This window comes from Podarcis liolepis (assembly GCF_965112155.1).
Source record: "Podarcis liolepis genome assembly, chromosome: 11".
Classification (NCBI taxonomy): Eukaryota; Metazoa; Chordata; class Lepidosauria; order Squamata; family Lacertidae; genus Podarcis; species Podarcis liolepis.
The window spans coordinates 34,937,545-34,956,653 of record NC_139565.1 but is presented as its reverse complement, the minus strand read 5'-3'; the positions used below and the strand labels follow the sequence as shown (position 1 = coordinate 34,956,653).

At 40.8% G+C, this 19,109-nt stretch overlaps 1 protein-coding gene across 6 annotated transcripts; it reads right to left on the bottom strand.

The window, feature by feature from the left end:
• Positions 1 to 115: 115 nt before the first annotated feature.
• GTF2H2 (general transcription factor IIH subunit 2) lies at positions 116 to 18,991 on the bottom strand. Of its 6 annotated transcripts, none has more exons than XR_014517077.1 (17): positions 18,861 to 18,991; positions 17,956 to 18,031; positions 17,783 to 17,860; positions 17,413 to 17,449; positions 15,163 to 15,249; positions 14,515 to 14,565; positions 12,901 to 12,955; positions 11,228 to 11,333; positions 9,737 to 9,827; positions 9,451 to 9,538; positions 8,610 to 8,717; positions 7,389 to 7,452; positions 6,449 to 6,552; positions 5,699 to 5,801; positions 2,817 to 2,856; positions 905 to 1,742; positions 116 to 543 (listed from the first exon to the last, which is right to left on the bottom strand). XR_014517077.1 is itself a non-coding variant. In XM_083465478.1 (16 exons), exons 2-16 carry the CDS (start codon positions 18,009 to 18,011, stop codon positions 1,623 to 1,625), a joined length of 1,188 nt encoding a protein of 395 aa, XP_083321604.1. In that variant the 5' UTR covers positions 18,012 to 18,031; positions 18,861 to 18,991; the 3' UTR covers positions 116 to 1,622. The 6 variants fall into 6 exon arrangements, 4 of the variants coding, with proteins under 4 accessions (XP_083321604.1, XP_083321605.1, XP_083321606.1 ...); XR_014517078.1 differs by lacking the exon at positions 18,861 to 18,991 and adding an exon at positions 18,694 to 18,854; XM_083465478.1 differs by having other exon boundaries at positions 116 to 1,742.
• Between the last annotated feature and the right edge of the window lie 118 nt (positions 18,992 to 19,109).

Here is a 19,109-nt window from a genome sequence, read left to right as displayed (position 1 = left end):
GTGAACCCAACATATACCCTGAGAGGAATGGAAACTTGTATGGAGTCAGAACATGAGTTTATTAAATAAGCATGTATACATGTATGCCTAATAAAGGGCCTGCCACAACCTAAAGTAGAAATGATTGGTTTATTATTCAGAAATGAAAGATGAGCAGTACAAGTGCTTTAGAAAACGATGGTACAACTATGCAGGCAGCAAATACGATTTAATATGGTCACCCACCTTAGTTTTGAAAAGTGAAAGAGTCCCTAACTACCCAGAGCTTAGAGAGTGAGTGCAGCAGTTTGCCAGACTCATACTGAAAAGAAAGGAGGGCGTATACACCTAAAGGAGCAAGTGGACCACAAAAGTCAGGGATCTGACATAGGTGAAAGTTAAGTTCCCCCCTTCAAAATCCCATGGCAGCAAGGCAACAGAGGTCTCTCAGCCATTCCTTTGGTCTATGGTCATGTGCCTGATTTCTTCTTAAAGGATGCGTCTAAGAGAAGTTTTAAAAAATTCATTTCATACTCCTACTGATTTAGATCATAGCACTTCCCTCTACCATCTTTTCATTAGCAAAAGTAAAGGGACCCCTGACCATTAGGTCCAGTCGTGACCGACTCTGGGGTTGCGGCGCTCATCTCGCTTTATTGGCAGAGGGAGCCAGCATACAGCTTCCGGGTCATGTGGCCAGCATGACTAAGCTGCTTCTGGCGAACCAGAGCAGCACACAGAAACGCCGTTTACCTTCCCGATGGAGCAGTACCTATTTATCTACTTGCACTTTGACGTGCTTTCGAACTGCTAGGTTGGCAGGAGCAGGGACCGAGCAACGGGAGCTCACCCCATCTCGGGGATTTGCACCGCCAACCTTCTGATCGGTAAGTCCTAGGCTCTCTGGTTTAACCCACAGCGCCACCCGTGTCCCTTTTCATTAGAAGGTGCTTTATAGATTTCTTCTACTGAAGACAGGACCCTATAGTCGCCTTTGACTGGACTTTACCTTTTTTTTTTCTTTTTTAACTGTGTGGTACAGTTCTATCTCTTGCCTGCAGAAGCTGAAGTGCAATTGAACGTAAAGAGACTCTCTCATCTGTAATCATTATAGTAAAAACAAAACACGCAGCACACTAACACTGTTTATTGAAACGGAGATTGCCTGACATCACTCTCAACCTTTGCCAACACAGAGAAGCAGCTCTTATCATGAGATGGTCTAGAGTGACCATCGCACCAGGGATTTTGTATCCTAGATTTTAAGTCCTAATGACATATTAAACTTACTTCTCCATGACTGTGCTTTGTGGCTTGTAGCCTATTGTGCTGATTATTATTTAAAATGAAAACAAGAGCCACTAATTTAGGACACACATCCATTTCAAGTTTCAGAGGTACAAACTTGCACACTATTCAGATTATTTCAGAAGAAGAAAAAGTTTCAATAACTAGTTCCACATACAAATAGCTGTACACACATGTATATTCAAACTGGGTGTGGAAATAGTAATATTTACATAAGCATTCAGCAAAGTGCTCTTCCTCATTTTAAGCTATTTTGCTGAAGACCTTCACTGAACAGTCAAGTTGAATTTTTTACTCACAGAAAAGCAACCAACATTGTTGATCGTTAGGTAGCATCACACACAGGGAGGAGCAGGATGCTTGTGAATGCAACCCGGACAGCAGTGCAGAGTATCATGAGCAAAAAGATCACATTCTACACAAAACGCACACTGGCAGACTTTACATATATAGACCTACAAAAAAAAAGATTTGAAATTTAAAAAGTTACATTACAGCAGATACTAGAATTATTTTTTGCAACTATTGCCTTGTGTACTGAACACCTAACATAGATTTATCTGCTATGATCATAATGCATATTATTTTATTTTAAGTTGCCCTTCTGTTTACGTTTTTGTTTGTTTGGTTAGCCACTTTCAGGCATGAAGTAAAACACCCTAAATGTTTCATTTCATTTAATAATATGGACTACATTTTGCAGCACAGCACATCATGGCAGTTGGAATATTCCAATGCACTGAACTAGTCTTGACAAGGTGGCATCTCTGTGAATATTGAAGCCCATCCCCTTTGCCAGCTGATGCTGTATAGCAGGGATAGGTGCTTCACTAACAAAATCCCTGCTTTATCCCTGCCCAAACACCAGGAACAAACCCTCAAGCCCAGTTTTTCAGGTGGATTGGTTTGCTGGAGAGAGCCACAGTTGCACAGACAGGTGTGTGGTGCTCAAAGGAACCCTTTCACCAATCTATGTTGGTGTAGCATCGACTGGACAAAGTTGGGTCAGGTCTGGCCTGCCCAGCTTGCTCATACAGGAAATATATACCAGGTCAGACACCTCAGCTATGATTAGGTGCCAGATGAGGGTTGTTTTATTGAGAACTGACCTGGCGTTCATGAGCAGGACCACATGGTGGGAAGGTTGGTATAGCACAGACTTACATCGCTACCACTCCATAAATATTTTGGTTGATCAATCATTGACATTTTAACCAATGCACCACTTTGCTTTTAATTTGAATGTTACCATATTAGCAAAACCTCTTTTATATATCAGGAAAGAGCCTTGATCTAGCAACTAGCCCAGACACATTTTTATAGCCTGCAAAGAGACAATCCTAAACATTACTAAATATTTCTGCTCTCTCTGATGTAAAAGTTATGACCTTTGTTTATATTGTATTAAGTATTAAACATTCAATAACAATTTTTTTTAGCTGGAAGAGAAGGATATGGACAAAAAACATTACTTGCCTGGAGAGCAAGCAAATATAATGTAATTTATAGGTTGAATGCTGAAGACTTACATGCTGATCTGTAATTTCTCCTTGGCATCCTTGGCAATAGCTGTTTAAAAAGAATATTTACGAAGAGATTTTAGAGAGACTAATTAATGCATACTTCATGTTAAACCTCTATTTCTCATGCCTTAAATTATGGGTGGAGAACATTTTGGGCCTCTTACATCCCAACCACCAACTTTGACAAGTGGGCAGGGACCACCCACCTGTCAATCAGCTTACATCATGATGACGTAAGGCGACTGGTAGGTGGACAATCCCACCCACCCGTCCAAGTTGATCCACAACAGTAGGGAGAGGGGTCTGCTTCATCAGCACATTCCCCCCAGGAAACACAGTGGAGAATTAGCACCCAATACACCCCACGATGTTAGCTGATGGACACATAGACGTGGTTTGGGACAAATGACCTGGTGAGCCAACATTCACCCAAGGGCCAGAAGTTCCGCACCCTCGCCTTAGGTATATATAACAGAAATGATGCATATCTTTCTCTATTTATTCCTGCCTCCACTCCACTCCCTTTGTTGTCTCCCCTTTGTTGCCTTACAGAGTGTAAACCCTCTGACGTAGGGACCTGTTCTCTGTGTTTTGTAAAGCGTTATGTGCATGCATAGGGTCTAAATAAACAGTAACAGTGCTGCTACTGTTGTGTTTATAAAGCAACTATTACTTTAATAACAGAATATAGGATCAGAACCAGATAATCGAATGCCAGAAATGTACAGCAGCTATTATGGGTACCTTGCAACTTATGCACATTTAACTTGCATGGAATCAGCTTTACATGCTTGGCCCCCCAAAATATCATTTTCTGAAAGTGGGTGGAAAGGGGGCTGGTGGGGAAAAAAGACTTTGGCAACGCCACCTGTCATTGAACCCAATGTGTTTTGGCCATATGCAATTTTGGCTTTATGCGTTATCCCCAGAACATAACCCCTGCCTGTATACCGTATTTGTCGCCTCATAGCACGCACCAGCCCATAGGACGCACCTAGTTTTTTGGGGGGGAAATAAAGGGGGGGGAATTATTTCCCTCCCAGGCGCGGGGCTGGGTCAGGGGAAGCCAGAGCTTCCCCAGCCCCCAGAACAGGCTGCTCTCCGAAAGCCGTGGGAGCCCTCCCACGACTTGCGCAGAGCTACCCGAAGCCCAGGTGCTCAGCGCGCCCAGGCTTCGGGATGCAGGCAGCTCTCTGCAAGCTGTGGGAGCCCGGCGGGAACTCCCACGGGCTCCCAAGGCTTGCGGATAGCTTCCAGAAGCCTGGAGAGCGAGAGGGGTCGGTGCGCACCGACCCCTCTCGCTCTCCAGGCTTCAGCGAAAGCCTGCATTCGCCCCATAGGACGCACACACATTTCCCCTTCATTTTTGGAGCGGAAAAAGTGCGTCCTATAGGGCGAAAAATACGGTAAGTGTTACTTTTAATGGGGACTTACAATGCACAGAGAAATGTCCAATAGTCCAGCCAAAACAGGGATAACCCGTGTCTAGCAAAAAAGATCCCTCACATGTTCCTACTTTCACTTGTGTCAACACAAAAACTGCATGATTATATTAATGATATTGTGGCATAAAATATTGGACCCTGTGAAATGACAGAAGCTGTAACTGGAAAGAGCTAAAGTTCTTTATTTGAAAATATACCAATTAGTAACGCAAATTACTGTATCTTGGTTGACCACAAACTTGACATGAGCCAACAGTGTGACGCGGCAGCTAAAAAAGCCAATGCAATTCTGGGATGCATCAATAGGAGTATAGCATCTAGATCAAGGGAAGTAATAGTGCCACTGTATTCTGCTCTGGTCAGACCTCACCTGGAGTACTGTGTCCAGTTCTGGGCACCACAGTTCAATAAGGACACTGACAAATTGGAGCGTGTCCAGAGGAGGGCAACCAAAATGGTCAAAGGCCTGGAAACGATGCCTTATGAAGAACGGCTAAGGGAGCTGGGCATGTTTAGCCTGGAGAAGAGGAGGTTAAGGGGTGATATGATAGCCATGTTCAAATATATAAAAGGATGTCACATAGCGGAGGGAGAAAGGTTGTTTTCTGCTGCTCCAGAGAAGCGGACACAGAGCAATGGATCCAAACTACAAGAAAGAAGATTCCACCTAAACATTAGGAAGAACTTCCTGACAGTAAGAGCTGTTCAACAGTGGAATTTGCTGCCAAGGAGTGTGGTGGAGTCTCCTTCTTTGGAGGTCTTTAAGCAGAGGCTTGACAACCTCAGGAGTGCTCTGATGGTGTTTCCTGCTTGGCAGGGGGTTGGACTCGATGGCCCTTGTGGTCTATTCCAACTCTATGATTCTATGATTCTATGATTCTATGATTCTATGATATTGCCACTCGGGTCACTCAAGAAAGAAGAACAGAAGTGTCAGTTTACCACCATACAATCAGAGTCGCCAATTTGCTCATAATAATGAACCCTTATATCTGAAACAAAAACCTGTTTCCCAAATAAATGATTGATGGTGAGTTGATTGACACAAAACTTGGGGGGGGGGGGATGTTGTATCACAAATCATTCTTATTCCAAGCAAAACATTACCATGCCATCTTTTTAAAGGAACTAGAACAGTGGTGGGATCAATGGCTACTGGCTATTTAAAAGGAAATGGTAGTCAAACCCAAAAAGGTGACAATCCTTGCTCTGTTTCAGTAGCCGCAAGCTCCAGAGCCATCCTTGGAAACAGCAGAAATGGGAATTGTGAAAAGATAGTTCACCCTTTGGTGGGAAAAAAACCCACTGCAAATGTACCATTGTTACTATGTGTTCACCATGGTGTTGTGGTCTGTAGGCAGAGATAAAGCTATCAACCCATCACATGCTGGAAACACTAACCCCTGGTATTCAGACTGTTTATACCAGACATCTTTTACACACCGTTCTCCTATATACTGTTCCAGTGGGACTTCCTGAAAGGCATCCAAAGGAAATAGGTGATGGTAAGATCGAGCCAGATGGGGTGCAGATACTAGTGTAAGACCTACAAAAAATTATCAGTGTATTTATAAAGGGTTCCTGAAAAACAATTCTCAATTATCCTTTTTAAAACGTAGCTTTAACTTATTAACCCTCTTATTAGTATTTCAAACTTCTCCTCCTCTCATGAAACTTGTTTAACATATACAGCCTTACGGATGTAAAAAGTATGCAAATTCTGCTCTTCACCATGTAAATGACCAAGGTTTTGTTCTTCTGGATGTCACTTCTGAATGCTTGGAAGATATGAACAGAGTAAAGGAGTGCTTTTGGTATGTACAAATGACACTTAATTCATGATCAAGAGACCACAACCAACCCCCTATCTGTGACTAATGTGAAGGGCTTCTAGATGAAAGGATATGACTTTTACACAGGCCTGATCTGTGGCAACATTTCGTTTAGAAGTTAAATATTGGGGAAACTCACCACCTTCCACCCCAGAAAAGAAACTGAGTACCGGGAGTGTCATAAGTGCCTCACACATTGAAGCTGGATAGCATGCAAAATTGTGAAGTGTGTGGCTAAACCACAGTGGATGCAGCAAGAATCAAGGCTGGTGGCTTACTTTTCTGTTTTCCCACTTGGGGGTTGGAGCGCACACACACACCCTACTATAATAGACAAAGATAAATACACTTAATTACTCACCACAAACTTTGCACTCCACAGGAAGCTCACAGTATTTAGCTCTACATTGGGGGCAGAAATATCCTCCCAGGGTAAGACCTGGATCATTGCTGTTTTCTAGCTGCCTGTAAAGAATGACATTTCCACCGCCCTGACAATGTTGCACAGAAACATTTTGAAAAAACTGAAAAGGTTTGTAATGGTGAGAAATGGCATTAGGCCTCCAAGTTTATGGTTTAAGTTCTTGGAGAAGCCAGTATGGCTAAAGAAATCGCAACGCTTTGTCAAGCACTTGAAGAAGAGTTGCATTTTCCCGCAGGGGTGCTTCATCACTAAAATCAGTGCTGTTTACTGAGAGGGGGAGGGGAGAGGCCAGCATGGTTCAAGGCATGGGAAGAGCCAACCCACTGCTCCCACTGGTGCATTTGTGCCACACCATCCTCACTGCTGCCTTTCCCCTCCCCTCCCAGTAAGTCACTTGAGTCCATTATAATATTGCAGAAGAAAAGGTGACTGTTCTGCAATGGAAAGACATTGAGATCTCCTTCTACGGCAAAAGAACTCTGCATTTGTTCTGCCACAAATCCATCTGGGAAGACCCATGCAGACACTGTATCCTTAAACAGTTCTACCTCATACAGAAAGTTGGTTCAACTGAAATTCTAGCAATAATAAAATTTACAATGAGCAAAAGCTAGTTTTAGTTAAACAGAACTGAAGACCAAAATCTAGACATATGGGGAAGAACAGCTACACAGCCAAACCTGCCTTGGATGTTTCCACCAAATTATTTCTGAATGCTGAAAGAGACTATGAGCTGCTATTAAAATGATGTTTTCCCTTACACTACTGGAGCTATTGAAGCAGTAATTTCAGATAAAATGCTGGCTGTTCAATATACTCATTCAGACTTTTAAATCACGGTCCATGCCATGTCTAAACAAAGCAACCCGTTACTTACGCCATGCTAAAAGATGGCTTTGCGTCCTGATCAGTCAAAGATGCAATGGTGTGCTGAGGAAAGCCTAGCGGAAAAGAACAGTCATAGTTTTAAGTCACTTTATATGTACTGTGGTCCTCATTTAAGAGGAGAATCTTAGTGTGCATTGATTTACATCCCAATATAAGCCACTTTACCGCGCTGACACACAAATCTCTGTGTGGTCGGCCTGGACCATGCCATCACTAGGTAGACAGGGCAAAATGTATGTTACAGATAACTGAAAATGGTAATAACCTGTAGTTAATAAACAATAATTGTCTAAAGCAGTGGTTCTCAAAGAGTGCGGCACTGCGCATGGGTGTGGCAGGAGAGAGGATGGCAATTGTCAGGGGAAGATTCAAGGATAATAAAAAAAAATTAAACATTTCAGTGTGGTATGGATATACAACTGGAAACAGTATCTACATCTCTCTTCAAGAGTATTGGCTATTCTTCTACAGTTCTCCACAACATATTGCTGTGAACAAGGATTTTCAACTCTGACAAATATGAAACATCAGAAAATGGAAAGGCTTCTTTGTGTTGATAAGGAGATGAGAGTTTGTCTCAAATTAGACCTAATACAGTCGTACCTTGGTTGACGAATGCCTTGCAACTCGAATGTTTTGGCTCCTGAATGCCACAAACCCGGAAGTGAGTGTTCCGGTTTGTGAATGTTCTTTGGAACCCAAACGGCTGACACGGCTTCCATGGCTTCTGATTGGCTGCAGAATCTTCCTGCAGCCAATCGGAAACTGCACGTTGGTTTCCGAAAATTTTGGAAGTCGAATAGACTTCCAGAACGGATTCCATTCGACTTCCGAGGTACCACTGTATTATAAGGTAGTTGTGTTCTGTGTCATAAATCAAGCACTGCTAGGAGTTATTTCTTTTTGTTTCCCAATGCATTTCTTATCAATAAAAAATGCAGTGTGGCACAAGCAAATTTTTGTTCTGACAGCGCAGCCCAAAGTTTGAGAACCACAGGTCTAAAATATCTGCAGAATACAAGTGAAATATTACCGAGTATGGCAGGAGATAATTTATGCCAATTACTGGCAACCACAATATAACACCGAAATCGCCAGCTCAGAATAGGTGATCTTTAGCACTATCCTAATTGCTTGCCTCTGGATTTGGAGTAAATAATGCTGTGTGTTCAATACCAGTATACAAAAATATTAAAGGACAATTTCTTACCCATTCGAATAAGCGAGCTTTCAGAACTTGAACTAGCTGGTGGTGGACTGACGTGGTGCATCAGAAGTTCCCTATAATGGCTTTCATCTAAAATGACATGATAGGTTCCTGCCACACAAGGAAACAAAATAAAAATTTAATTAACTGAGAGCAGGCATCTCAACAGTGGCTCATCTGGTTGCCAGTGGTGAGTAAGAATTGTCAATAAGTGACCAAGCAAAGGAGCCCTGCAAAACCAATTAGTTCTCTTTTCCTCCTTTTAGCCAAACCTGACACAGGTATGTGTGGGCAGATGGGCAAGTAAAAATACACGTCATCTACTACCTTGTGGACCTAATTGTGAGGCTTTTTGAAAGTATGTCAGAGGAAAGGCTGCAATGGTTTAACAGCAAATGAAAAGTTTTGCACTAATTCCATCAGAGCGCAAAGAGATAAAAAGGTTTTGACGTGAAAAGTCATTTAGATAAGCCTAGATAACGCTGACTATGTAAAGATTAACTATTTATGAAATTTTCCTTCTCTGTTAGCATCAGCTCTCAGTGATTTGTCATCAAAATATGTTAGATACGAGCAGTTTTTATTTTCTTTATTCCAGACAGCTCTTTGGGGTAAATGCCAGTCAAAAGCAGCTAACAATCAAAACCAAAGAAAGATTTAAAAAAACCTGATAGATATTTTTAAAAGCTAAAAACTACAGTTCAAAACTACAGTCAGACGATCATCCAAATTATAAACTTCACAGCAAGAAGGCCAACTGAAAATGCAGGCCTTCAGGGCTTTTTCAATTTAGTTAATGGTTCTCTCTCTCACTCACTCAGACACACTCAATACATATACATACCACCAGTTTCCCGGGCAAGTACAGTGCAAACTCGAACTTCAGCAGAAAGGCCAATAATAGACACTCTGATCTTAACTGCCTTTAAACTCTTTGATATAAAAAAGAGAAAACACATGCAATAAGAGATCTAAAAAAACCTATAAAATGCGCAAGGCTTTCAGGATTCTGTGACAAATATTTGTTTCAAGCATGTTAAGTATCTCTGCATCATCCCAAATGTCAAGAAAGTCCAGCATTCATTCTGGATTGTTTTAATAGAAAAAGAAAAAAGCAAAAACTTGTGTACCTTAATTAGATCATAAATATTGGAAGGATCACATGTTGTCAGGCTGCTGAATATTACTAAGACTTCTCTGCTTGTATGCCCTGGCATATGCCTAGAGAGAATAAAACACTCTTTTATGTTTGTGACAAACAAAAACAAATGCCAAAACAATCAAGCGCAAGACAGAGACCCATTTCTACATAAATTACGTGAGAAAATTATTTTACACTCTGACAGCAATGAGACTTCTTATGAATCGGTGCAGAGAAGATGTTGCACATAGACACACAGCATAAGTAGGAGCATTTATGCTCACTAAGTAGTTTGGTGGTTCAGCCAAGACTGTTGAAAGCAAAGTAAGAAATAGGGGAGGGGAATCAGTCTTGGACATATGGGCTTTAAACATTTAGCACTGTAACTTAGCACATACTAATCTCCAGAATAATTCTGCAGTTTGCTTTGAGTTGCTGCAGCATCTTCAAATTGCAGAATGTCCAAGAGCCAGGGTGGGCAATCTCTGGCTAAGTCTTTGAATCTGGACCACAGCCTGCCCTCTTCAGTGCCATTCACCATGTACTAAGTAATTAGCCCTCGGTCTTAGGAAAAAGGTCCCATTTGCACAAATGGAGCCGTTCTTTTCCCTGTGACTACTTACTGCATGGGGAGGAAGCTAACATTCCCCTCACCCTATGCACAACACACCCCCCCAAAAAAAATCTAAGCCTAAGTGCCACACTGAGGAGGGGCAGGAAGAGAGAAGAGAGAAAAGGTGGAGAGATAACGTAAGTGACTGTTTAAATGGCTGTGTGAGAATTGGGTTTGTATGGATGTGTGTGAATGGGGAGATAATTTAAATGGATGGGTACATGTGAATGGGGAGGTGTACGCAGTTTTGTTCTCAATATGCAGTCCCTGGAAGTTTACCCAAGACTCTTGCAGAAAGATTCCCCAATCTTGACAAAGAGGAACAATCTAGTTCTTGAACAAAATATTCTATTATTGGATAAAAGAACTTCAAACAGGAAATTCTAGTATGAAACTACTTATCAAGAAATTTGATTCTATCACCTGTGGCCTGAATACAGAACAGGTTCTTATCCCAATATAGGTGTTAATTAGCTAACCAATGCTACAATGTTTACGGTATCATCAACACTGCTCTGGGAACGGTCACTGTAATTATTTTACATGCATTTAAACTTTAACACAATTGTCAGACTGTTTTATTGCATTTGATTTCCTTCTAACCTAGTTTAGACTCCGCCTCTCCCCAAACCATGAGTAAAAACATTCCATATGTCTAATGAAATGAATGAAAGTTTATACCATAATAAATATACTAATCTTTAAGGGGCTACAAAACTTGGCTGTTTTTGCTGAAGCAGATTAATGAATGCTGAAAAGGGATACTTGATTAATAAATCACTCTCCCTGTGATTATAGTCAGATAGATCTCCATGGTTGCTAAACAAAAAAAATCACACTACACTATAGTAGACTATATATACTTACTTTAATGTTTGTGCGGCCAAATTTAAGGCATTATATAAAGATGGCTCTCCGAGACAAGCCATATCTACAGCTTTTTTCAAAGCAGCTGTGTGTTTTCTCGGATTCCCTATGAGGAAAATCACTCATTATCAAACATCAGAAAATATCTGAATTAAAAAACAAACAAAAAAATATTCTGACATAAAACGCTGCTTTTATTAGTAGGAAGGAAGGAAAATACAAAGGAAGTAAACTGACACACATTCATGCAATATCATCCCATGGTCTGGCATTATAGCTGAATCAAGACTATACAGTGGTGCCCCGCAAGACGAATGCCTCGCAAGGCGGAAAACCCGCTAGACGAAAGGGTTTTCCGTTTTTGAGCTGCTTCGCAAAACGATTTTCCCTATGGGCTTGCTTTGCAAAACGAAAACATCTTGCGAGTGCTCCGATTTTTTTTTGCTTTCCCCCCTTTTTCTAAGCCGCTAAGCCGCTAATAGCCTTTTAGCCGCTAATCCGCTAAGCCTTTAATAGCCGCTAAACCGCTAATCCGCTAATAGGGTTGCTTCGCAAGACGAAAAAACCACTAGACGAAGAGACTCGCCGAACGGATTAATTTCGTCTTGCGAGGCACCACTGTACCAACAATGCTCATTAAGTCTCCAGGCACCCCAAGCCCACCTTTCATTATCACATGAAAGCTCAAAACAAGTATTTTTCATGCACTCCTTCTCCTTTGCCGCAAGAGGGTCCTCTATCCATTCAATCAACTAGTTTCCCTTATTCAAGCCCTGCTTCATCTTTTTCCAGTGTCCATTATGCCTAAGAAATGGGGCCTGCAACAAAATGCTGCAATCTAGAGCAGCCTTTGTGAACCTTGGGAACCCAGATATTGTTGGACTACAACTCCCATCATCCCTGACCACTAGTTCTGCTAGCTAGGGATGATGGGATTTGTAGTCCAACAAAATCTAGGGACCCAATGCTGACAAAGTCTGGTCTAGAGTGATAAGAGTAATCCTGTTCACAGTTCTAGTCAGCCAATCAGTCAACCATCCCCTTCTCCAGAAAACCATTTCATTTTCTCCACCCCATTTTCTTTTCCAACTGATTGTCAACATTTTGGGACTGAGAATGCTTAATCTTCATTACACCTTTTACTTGGGGGGGTGCACATATACACAACTAAAACGCTGGTTCAATGCTTTATTTAAAATTTTAGAAATTAAAAGCTTGCTTTGGGGACATGTCACATGTGGCAGCCATTCAGCACTGGGCACATCTGGCTGCTGAATCAAATTTGCAAAACCAAACCTGTCACCGTCCCCACCACATACATACACTTAAGGTCAATACCATCCTGGAGAAAACTTTATTTAAACAGCAAACAGTGAATGAATTTAGAGTTGCCCTCAAGTAAAGTTTCATTTGTACACAGTCTAAGGTAGAAACATTATAGGGAACATTCTCTTTAAACTTGCTACTTCCCTCCAGTAACTATCCTTAAATTTCCAGTGTATTTTTAAAGTTCACACTGGGTCAAAGTCAGTTGTCTGTATCATGATTATTATAGCAATAATGGCCGAATGAGGCAGAAATATAGAAGATATTATCTGTTTTGCTTTTTAAAAAAATGGCAAGGCCATAATAACGAATCTCTTCTCAGTATGAAAGAAATAATTTGTTCATACCTGAAAGCTCAGTAAGTTTTTCAGCTCTTTTGCCCTTAGTCACAATAATGCCAACCTGCCAGAAAGATGTCTACTATTAATAGAGTCACAGAGAAATGAAGTCTTGTTGAGCCCAACCATGTTTTCCAACGTACAGAGGTGGCAGCAGAGGGCCAAGAATCATTTGCAGAGCTTATAGTCACAAGAGTTACTTGAGATGCAAAGAAGACCAAGAGCCACCTAGCACTCCTGCAGCTTCCCATCAAAACATGTAATGAGCAACACTGCAGGGAATTCGACATGGCAGAGCTGGATAGTTTCATCTCCACCTTCCTTTGAATTATGGAAGCCATTGCTACTTCCACTTACCCCATGACATCAACAGCTGGGGATAAGTTTGACCAAGAGCTATAAATATGAAATCTGGGGGGGGATGTTTATGCCGTTTCTGGTAATCTATATAATTCATTCTACTATATTTACAGCAGCTTTTATTCCATAAGCGTGATGAAGAAACAGAGTTTGACACTGCAAATTTCAGAATCTCGAGAGTCTCTGCTTTAATATTATTATTATTAGCCACTTCCTAATTAGTTTCCGGGACACGGGTGGCGCTGTGGGTTAAACCACAGAGCCTAGGGCTTGCCGATCAGAAGCTCAGCGGTTCGAATCTCCACGACAGGGTGAGCTCCTGTTGCTCGGTCCCTGCTCCTGCCAACCTAGCAGTTTGAAAGCACGTCAAAGTGCAAGTAGATAAATAGGTACCGCTCTGGCGGGAAGGTAAACGGCGTTTCTGTGCGCTGCTCTGGTTCGCCAGAAGCGGCTTAGTCATGCTGGCCACTGTACGCCGGCTCCCTCAGCCAATAAAGCAAGATGAGCGCAGCAACCCCAGAGTTGGTCACAACTGGACCTAATGATCAGGGGTCCCTTTACCTTTTTATTTAGTTTCTTGCTAGCCTAGGTGGATACAAAGACAGGCTTGATGGGAGGTGATGCCTGATGAAATCAAAAGCTGAGGGAGGGAAGGGAAAGGCAAAAGGAGGGGTGGTCAGAGGCTTCATTGCACTGTGTCATTTCTTGCTCTTGCCCATAGATAACAGAAGCAAAATGAATTGTGCAAAATCATCAAATGCATGCTCATTTATATGGACCAAACCCTATTCAGGCATTATAAATCACCTTAGTATTAATCACATGGATTAGAAAGCAAAGTCCACCTACTGGCCTGACTGCCAAGTCCCCTGCTGGTGTCCAGCCCCCTTTGGCTATGCACTGGAAGATGGCCCTGTGATTTGGAAGCATGATCACATAGAACTCTGAATCATGGTGGCAGCCTGTGCTCATGGAGCAGGCTCCCTTCTTCAGACATTCTCCAATGCACAGGCAGGGATGAAGATATTAACCCCCTCATTTAGAATGCCAAAATGCTTTACGCTTTATTGACAGAAAATTGTATTATCCCAGTACAACATATTCATTATTTAATTTTAACATAAATCATGGCTTTTATTTTGTCTTTAGAATGTTTTTAACTCACCGATATGCTAATAGTCACACTTAAGATTGCTTTTAGCTAAACATTCGAAGAGGTGATTATTTCTAATCCGCAGCAACCATCTCCAGCAGTGTACATACCTGACTAATCGGATTTTGGTCAAAATATTCTTCAACAAAATATTCCAGTAACTACAAAAAGAGAAATATCATTAGATCCATTAGTTCTCAAGTGTTACTTTACAGTGCACAACTTTATAAACACCACAACAGTCATTTTATACCTAGTCATCAAAAAAGATAAAAGCTTCTTGTCATCTAAAAAGTATGCATGATAACTAACAAAAAAAAAAGTTGTGGTTACCAATGATATTTCAAGAGTGATGTTAAGGTCCATCTAAACCTTATTTTTAGGACAGTTATTGACTTTCAGGAGGAATTTGAAAACATTCCCATTTGATGGCTGAAAGACACTGTTCCTGGAAACCCTGAGATTACCAGATGAGAAAGCGAAACAAATGAAGGATAATTTATCACATTTGTTTCCTTCTCTCCACCTTTCCTTCAAGAGATTCTAGGTGATGTTTACTGTATCTAACCACACCCAATTCATCCTCCAAACCACTCTGCAAGGTACATTATGCTTAGAAATGGGACTTGGCCCATGGCTATCCAGTGGGTTTCAGAGCTGAGCAAGAACTTGAATCTGAGCTGTCCCAATCTGACATTTTATCTATTTTCATTGATTTCCGTGATCTTAGAGAAATGCAAGTTATCAAGAATAAATACCTTTAGGGTACACGTTAGCCTGGTAGGTTTTAAATCCTGGTCTTCCATTGTTCTTGATCCATCAACCACTACATACAGGTGACGCATCTACATATGGGTAAGATATTTTTAGGGAATTAAAATATATTTTATTATAATATTCATAAAATAGAGTATCAGGCCAATATGATACATATCTTTTCAAAAGTAATCTAGGATTCACAAATTATTCTAAATGCACAACATTGCAAAGGAATTGTGGGCTGTTGGCCCCTTCTTTCAGAGTTACAGAAATATATCTGAAAACTGAAAATCTATGCGTACTTGCTTTTGAGTGGTCCCCACTGAATCCATGGAACTTACTTCAGGGTAAATTTACACTTCAGGCTGTTTGTTTTTCTCTTTGTGCTGGTTTTGGGTTTTTGTGTTTACTGACAGTATTATTTGCTTTTAAGCAGCACACAGCATTGAGCCAAGGAAGCCTGTCAACCTTTATCATACTATAAAATCACTTATTCCCTGAAACCCAGATTTTCCACTAATCCTGCCCTGACATTCTCTTAGACATGCATGGGTTGTTGGTTTGTTTTTTTTTAAATGATTCAGTTCAGATACATTACACTCAACATCCAATCTGGTCAACCACCAAAGCAGAGGACTAATGATAATAATAAAAGATACAGAGGGTTATATCCAACTAAGTTGTCCAGTGCAAGACTCTCCTCCCTCACCCCTACAAATAGGTTCTGGGATTCCCCCAACCCTATGAAGCAGATTAGGGGGTGGGGGTATGGGGAGAGAAGAGGTAGTCCCATTCAAGTCCTTGTGCTAACAGCACAACATCACTGGATGCAACCCAGAGACCTTTTCATCTGTTGCTGTGCCTCTAAGCACATTAAACTGGTATAATTTTAAACCGTTGCTTCACGACCCATGCTTTTAAGATTCTTGTTAGCCATCCTGGGTCTGATTAAGAGGAAGAGGGGGGCAGAAAAAAAGTTCAAATCCAATCAATTGTATGTACGGTAATCAAAATACATTTTTATTTTTTTATTAATAGTCCAATAACATCACAAATAAATGCAATGTAAAATTTGCACACAGCCTAAAATAATAATCAAGTAGAACTTTTCTCACGTCTTTATCCTAACTGAAGAATCCAGCATTTTACTATAACATCCCAAAACCAACTCTAAAAGCTGGTAAGCTGCAGTCAGAACCCCAGAGTCTTTATTGAAAGCACTTAAGCAAAGCTAAGACTTGTTTAAACTTTATTTGCTTTAAACAGAATCCAACTTCCCTCAACCAAAAAACAATCAGAGCTACCTTTTGTTTAGGCTGACTTCAGATTATCTCTGTGAACTTGGATGGCTAGAATTTCTGCTATGCAATTTGAAGTTTATTGACCTGCTTGCTTGAAGCTCAAAGGTCATATGAACATGCCAAAATAGTTCTAGTTACAGGTAGGTAGCCGTATTGGTTTGTCATAGTCAAAACACAATAAAAAAAATTGCTTCCAGTAGCACCTTAGAGACCAACTAAGTTTTTTATTGGTATGAGCCTTCGTGTGCATGCAAGTATTCTTTAGGTATCTGAAGAAGTGTGCATGCACACAAAAGCTCACACCAATAACAAACTTACCGTAGTTGGTCTCTAAGGTGCTGCTGGAAGGAATTTCTTTATGCCGAAATAGATTATAGTTAAATGTCACTGCAATTTTACAAGAAGGTGTGTATGGTGTAGGGAAAGTTTTTCTCCCTCTCTCACAATACTAGAAGCCAGAGTTATCCAATGAATCTGAGTGGTGGGAGATTCAGAATGGACTAAAGGAAGTACTTCTTCACATAGCACATCCTCAGACTATGCAATTTGTTACCACAAGATGTAGTGATGGTCACCCACTTGGGCAGTTTCATGGAGGACAAAGGCTCTCAATGGCTATTAACCACAATGGCTATATACGACCTCCAGGATCAGTTGCTAGGGCACACAAGCAAGAGTGCTCATATCCCTCATGTGGGATTCCCATACACATCGGATGAACTACTGTGACATCAGAATGCTTTACAAGATGGACCTTTGATTTGATCCAGCAGGTCTCTTCTTGTTCTTATTGCTGAATGATAGTGCAGCTGTCTGCCCAAAGCAAACTGCAATCTAAGGAAAAACAAGTGGTTGACTATGCTATTATTAGGCATATGAACGAGACCTATTTCATATACAACTTCACAGCAAAATAAGTTTAGAGCCAAGTAGAAAAAGAGAACTTACCATCCCAAGTCGAACTTGTCCATGATGCTCAAAGACTCTGCAAAGTAAAAAAAAAAAAGTTAATTGCTAATTGTTATAGCATTTATATATTATAGCATCTCACTTGTGAAAAACAGTTTATTCATTGACTCATATTTACTTTTTTAAAATACTTTGATACAAAAGTTTTTAATTATGCTGTGAAGATGGATGTCAGAGCCACATTGTAATCTGATTGACTATAACATCATACAACCTAAGTAGAATGAAGTTAGATTTGAATTTAAACTGGAAACTTTTCACCCTTCTCCTTGTAAGACTGCAGCAAAATGCAATTTATTCTGAAGTGTCATTTATAGTGCATTCCTACACTGTGCAGCTTCGTGATTACCTTTTTCTTTTGGCCTTAAAAAGAATATCCTCTATGCTGGCTTTCAATGATCCAGATTCATCTTCTTTAAGAACTTCCCTAGAAGCAACAAAAATAAAGTATAATATACTGTATATAGATAACAAAAGACTACAGTTCTTAAACAATTGGGGGGGGGGAATATAAAAGCTTACCAAGTTCTTTCATAACCCCCTTCCCACCGTTTGGTTCTCTCTGGTTCATCATCCATTTCTCTTCCAAGTTAAGAAACTAATAAGGAAAATTATTATACTGTAATTTAAAACTATATTTTGAGATATTATAATAGAATTTATAAATAAATAATAAATAAATAAATAACACAACATATGTACACAACATATGTACAAATGGCTACATCTTGTCAGGTTCAAGGTTCCTGAATAGTACATAAATCAGAGAAATCCGATGTAACTCTCAGGGGAAGCCCTTATGAAACCCCATCAGCTTTTGTGGTCTTCAAGACTCAGAGTCTACAAAGCTCCATCCAGTACTAAAAACTAGGAAAAGGAGAGGTATTTGATGGGAAATGATTTATAACATCCTGATTCTGCTGCATCAGCACACATCACTACTCTGGTTGATCCGGAGCTGGGGTCCCAGCCTGGGCAAATTTCTGGCTACAAGGAAATCAACTAGATTTATTTATTTTTAATGCTCACTTCAAGCCTCCCCCCCCCCCCTTCAGCTTAGGAAGTTTTGCTGATTTTAACGAGCCTTTTCCTGCAATTGACTTATGAGGACAGAACATACAGTAAGCACATTTCAACCCTTACCCAAATGACTCTTTTTAAAAGAAAAGAACAAAACCGACAACGTGAAAATAGCTAGGATAAAATGACACTTCCACCACCGAAAACTAAGATAGCTGCTACATATTACAACTTTAGCACCTCTAAACTCTCAAGAGCCAGACAAGTAGAACTACCCTCCTCAGCTAGTGGACAAGAACAAGGTTGGGCTTGGGACAAAAGCGTCTTAATCCCACAAAGTCTCCTCGCTCAGGAATAGGCTAACAGCTCTCAGGGAGGTCTTGGGGAAGGCTGTTCTTGCCACCTGCCTTTATCTTTCAGGAGACAGAAAGAACCGAAGAGGAGGAACCAAAAGAAGCGCGCGCCCAAGAACCTAGTCGCATGCACTTCGGAGCCTCTCTAGGAAAACCATCTCTCTGGCTAAAGGTTCCACACTTTAAACATTCCGGCGGCAGCGCAAATATTGAGAAGAAGAGTTCCGCCGTGCAGAGAGCTTGTTGGGGAGAAAGATTAGAAGAAGGAAAGAGCGGGGTGACTGACATAGATGTAGAAAAAAA